General features: G+C 55.8%; 1 protein-coding gene across 1 annotated transcript in view; it reads left to right on the forward strand.

The window, feature by feature from the left end:
- The window catches only part of LOC103583296 (pentatricopeptide repeat-containing protein 1, mitochondrial-like), a gene marked incomplete at both ends in the record, with an annotated part of 9,387 nt that extends 4,955 nt beyond the window's left edge, over positions 1 to 4,432 (forward strand). Inside the window, 2 exons of the mRNA XM_008564654.1 lie at positions 2,435 to 3,142; positions 4,316 to 4,432. Of these exons, the coding sequence (XP_008562876.1) occupies positions 2,435 to 3,142; positions 4,316 to 4,432 (825 nt within the window). The remainder of the gene's footprint in view (positions 1 to 2,434; positions 3,143 to 4,315) is intronic.
- Positions 4,433 to 4,785: the final 353 nt, after the last annotated feature.

The raw sequence follows: 4,785 nt of genomic DNA on the forward strand, positions 1-4,785 counted from the left end.
TCGCCGCACTCCCAAGCGCTGCACTCTTCCGAGTGCGCCACCGGGCCAGCCCTGTTCTGGGTGTTTTTACACTTGCGATCTTTTGGCCTTTCCAGCAGCTGCTGCAGAGCACGCTGCTCCCCCCATTTTACAGATGGCCAGGAGAGGAGGCCCGTGGAGGCACTGAGACGACCTGTCAAGTGAGGCACAGCCAGCCCATGCCTCTCCCATTCTGCAGGCCGGCCTTCTGGTTGGTCAGCCCAGACCCTCTAAACTCACAGTCTCTGCACAGCCTGCAGCACATTCACCTGGGGTACTCCTTCAGCCCATCCCACCTCCCCACCCGGATTCAGCACCTCTGCAGGTGCGACCCAGGAGTCTCCATTTAATCCCAACAGTGTCATGGTCATCAAAGTTGAATGTGCTGCTCTAATCCTACCTCACACCCCCAGAGATATTCCTTCTTATCAAGCAGGGAGTTAGTGTTAGCATTGGCACAACAGCTGCTTTCATGGTTTCTCGGAGTTGGGAGGACCCAGAGCTTATCTGGGAGGACCCATGAGCAGTGTGAAGTGTGGTCCACATTCCAGCAACAGCAGCCTCTCCTGGAGTGAGTCAGAAATGTAGGGTCTTAGCTCCACCCAGACCTACTGTACCCAAATCTGCATTTCATCAAGATCGTTTGGCAGTTTATCTGCACAGGGTTTGAGCCCCAGTGATCTGAGACAGCCCTGGAGCATACGTTTGCATCTCTTCTGCAGAATCTCTGGAAGCAGTGGCCGTCCAGCCATCCTCTGACCATCAGCATGCTTCTTTATAGTGAAAAACTAACCAAGATCTAATTCTGCCCACCCCTTGCCCTAGGTCTGTTCTAGCAAGAAATAGTCTACTATATTAACAGCCAGTTTGTGTTGCACCCTTACTAAACTGCTTGAGCTACGTCCTGTTAGTCCCATTTTACAGGTGGGGAAACTGAGGCTCATAAAGGTTGAGGAACTTTCCTAAGGTCCCATACCCACTAAGTGGCAGAGCTGGAACTTTAACTTTAGTTCATCTGATGCCACAGCCTGAATCCCTACCACCACTCTGCTATCATGTGATAGCATTTGTGTCTTTGCTAAACCTCGGTTCTGTCAACCATTCCTTGGGTGATGTGGCTGCCAAGGCCCTTGCTTTCCTCAAGACACTGCCCCAATGGGCAGTGGCCCTTTTGCAAGCTTTGCCAATCTGGGGCCTGACCATCTTCCCCCTGCGCCTTGTCTGCACACTTGTCTCTGATGAGGGCAGGACATGAGATGCATGCCCCTGGCCCCACATCCAGTGTGGACTCCTGTTGAGCCTACAAAGAGGAGTAAATCCATGTGGCTCTTAGAAATGTCAGGGTCTCAGTGAGTTTCAGAGTGACCCAGATGCTATCAGAGCTGCATTTGTTGATCAAACACTGATCCACCGTGCTGTGGAGAAGAGAATGGTCTCCTCTCAAGAGGAAATGGAGGCTCCCAGGGCCCACAGCTAGTGAAAGGGAGCAGGGCTTCAGCCGCTGCCTGCCTGACCCCAGCACAACCCTCTGCTGTCTCTGAGGTTGGCTCTGCCCCTTGCCACACCAGGCTCTCCAGGAAGCCTGAGTGTTCCAGCCTTAGCACTTATGTCTGGGGCCGGGCCCACAGCGGGCACTCAGGATGTGCTGCCGAATTCCAGCCGTAAAGTCAGTCTAGACTTCCAGAACCTAGCCTCTGGCCGACCTCCCCTTAGGGAAGCACACAGAGAAGGTGGGCAGAGACCCCCCGGTACAGGGGTCCCAGGAAGAAGGCAGAAGGATGAGAATGTGAGAATAGTTTGGGGGTGAAATCAAGGAAGCACAGGAGGCCTCCTAGGGAGTTCCAGAGTTCTGACAATTCTTAGTTGCCAGAGCCTGGTGTTAGATACTTTCCATATTCTTTTTTTTTTTTCTTTAAAGATGACTGGTAAGGGGACCTTAACCCTTGAGTTGGTGTTGTCAGCACCACTCTCTCCCAAGTGAGCAAACCAGCCATCCCTATATGGGATCCAAACCCGTTGCCTTGGTGTTATCAGCACTGCACTCTCCCAAGTGAGCCACAGGACAACCCCAATACTTTGCATATGGTTGTCTTGCCTTTGGCATTTGCTGGCCTGACTCCTGACTCTGAGCAACCACTTCTTTTTTTTTTTACCTTTTTTGTCTTTTTTACTGACCGGTAATGGGATCACAACCCTTGGTGTCGTGCCCGTACCGGGGACCAGCAACGGGATCGCAACCGTTGGTGTTGCGCCCGCACCGCACTCAGCCAGTGAGCGGGAACCGGTCTCCACATGGGATCCGAACCCTCGGCGGGAGCGCCGCTGCGCTCCCAAGTGGCGCACTCTCCAGTGCGCCACTGGGCCGGCCCCCAAGCAACCACTTCTGCCGAGGTGACGTGTGTCTCTCCCCAAACAGGTGTGGAGGCAGATGCTGAGTCTGGGGCTCAAGCCAAGCCGGCACATCTACAACTTGCTGTTGGGGGCAGCTCGTGACTGTGGCCTGGGGGACCCGGAGGTGGCCTCAGAGCTGCTCCTGAGGCCCAGGGAAGAGACAGCCCTGCTCCAGCCCCCGGGAGGCAGGCGGCGGGCAAGGGGAAGAGCCCAGGCTGAGGCAGGTGACAGCATGTCAGCTAGGCTGCACGTGGAAGCCCTAGAGAGGCAGCTGCTTCTGGAACCTTCTCAAGTACTTGAGGGGCCTCCAGAGCCTCAAGAGGCCAGATTGACCAGCAAGGCCCAGCCTGAGGTAGAAACCAAGGCAGAGCCTGACCACACAGTGGCCCTCATCCCAGTGGCCCTGAAGCCACCTCCCTTGCAGCTGGAGGTCAATCTCCTGACCCTCAAGACCATCCCCCCAGCTGTGGTCTCCTTAGGGACAGTAACCACCCCCTCCGACAGGCTGGCCTTGATGGGGGGCCTGGAGGGCTTCCTGGCCAAGATGGCGGAGCACGGGCTCCAGCCCGACATCAAAACCCTCACGCTGCTGGCTGAGGTGGTGGAGCCTGGGAGCCCCACGGAAGCCTTGCTGCTGACCCTCCTGGACACGCACCAGGTGGAGGCTGATGTGACATTCTTCAACACACTGATGAGGAAGAAAAGCAAGCTGGGAGACCTGGAGGGGGCAAAGGTAAGGGGCTCAGAGGCAGGCATTTGGCCCTTAGCTGGGGACCCTCCTCCTCTTCCCTTTTCTGCTCCTTGGACTGCACAACCTGACGTCTTTTCCTGCCTTGGGTCCTCATATGCGCCTGAAGCCCCATTCTGGGCCTGACCTGGGGTGAAGTGCTGGGAATCGAGCAGGTAGAAGCTGGACATGTTCTCTGCCCCTCCTGGTGGAGTTCATGGATGGGTGGGAAGGCAGATGACAAACATTTCATTACTTGACATGGGGGACACAAGATGTGCAGGTGCTGCAAGAACATATGGCTGAGGTGTCACTCAGCTGGGCCAAGAGGTTGCCCTCAGGCAGCCTCTAATGGCTCCCAGTGATGCTCCAGTGTCCTCACCTTTTACACCCCATCCCTCGACAGCACACTTACTCTGTGGACGCTCTTCTAAGAGCTTCACTGCATTTTTTTCTTTACTGATCAGACCAGGAGACACTGCTGGTACGTGGCTTTCTCCATTTCACAGATGGGGATGTTGGGTCCCTCATGGGATTTTGTTTATTCATATGACAAGTTTTTTTATGAGATGCCTTTTTTGCCAGAAGTACTGCCCTGGGCACTTGTGGGGGTCAAAGGTGACAGATTGCCTCTGCCTTCAAGCCTTCAGTGCAGAGCACACCTTCCTGTGGACAAGCTAAACATGATAGAGCCCATCCCCAGGACCCTCCCTGACCCAGCCAGGCTGAGCAGGGGACCCTCTACCTCACCCCTGGCCTTCCTCACTCCCGAGGCCAGCACTTCCCACATTGTGGACCACAAGTTCCTGAGGCCACTGGTCTTGAATGGTCGAGTATGGGGATGGCCTGCAGAGGAGCATGTGACAGTGAGTGGAGGACGGGAACAGGAAGGTATTCATGGAGAAGGGACGGCATATTGGAGACAGGCAGGTTGGACGTCAGGGTGCACATGCAGAGTGGTTGAATTCCTAAGAGGTAGGCTAGACAGGACTTAGGGCCTTGAGTGCCAAGCTGAGGCCACTGGCGTGATGCGGTCAACAGAGGGAGCTGTGAGGCCTCCAGCAGAGCTGTGCACCTGGGGCTAGGGCCTCCAGTTTCCAGCCCAGAACTTCACCAGAGAAGGCTCTCACCGGGGCCAGTGGCTTACAGGTTACAGTGACACCATGTCTGTCCTCACAGGCGCTGTTGCCAGTCCTGGCAAAGAGAGGAATCGTCCCTAACCTACACACATTCTGTAACCTGGCCATCGGGTGCCACAGGCCAAAGGATGGTCTGCAGCTACTTGCAGACATGAAGGTGAGGGGACCAGGCCTGGGCAGGACGCCTGTGGTGCTGAGGAGTACTTGGGGGTGCTCAGACAGTTGGGGTGGATGTGGGGTCCCGTCCACTGCCCAGACCTCTGCACCTGGATAGGATAAACTGCATGGAGGCAGGGAGAGGGGGTCACTGGTCCCATCTGGGATAAAGTAGACCCTGGCGAGCTACTGCAAGAATGGATGGAGAGCAAGGGGTGTTCCTATCTTGAAGGTGGCAGTGGGATGAGATTGAGGGGTGGGGTGGGCCTTGGCCCCAACACTCCAAAGGGATAGAGGGATGGAGGGTATGACCGGAGCAGGGGTATATCATAATTCCTGGGGGGGGGGGGGGGG

The sequence above is a fragment of the Galeopterus variegatus genome, unplaced genomic scaffold (genome assembly GCF_000696425.1).
Source record: "Galeopterus variegatus unplaced genomic scaffold, G_variegatus-3.0.2 Scaffold21419, whole genome shotgun sequence".
NCBI classification, from domain to species: Eukaryota; Metazoa; Chordata; class Mammalia; order Dermoptera; family Cynocephalidae; genus Galeopterus; species Galeopterus variegatus.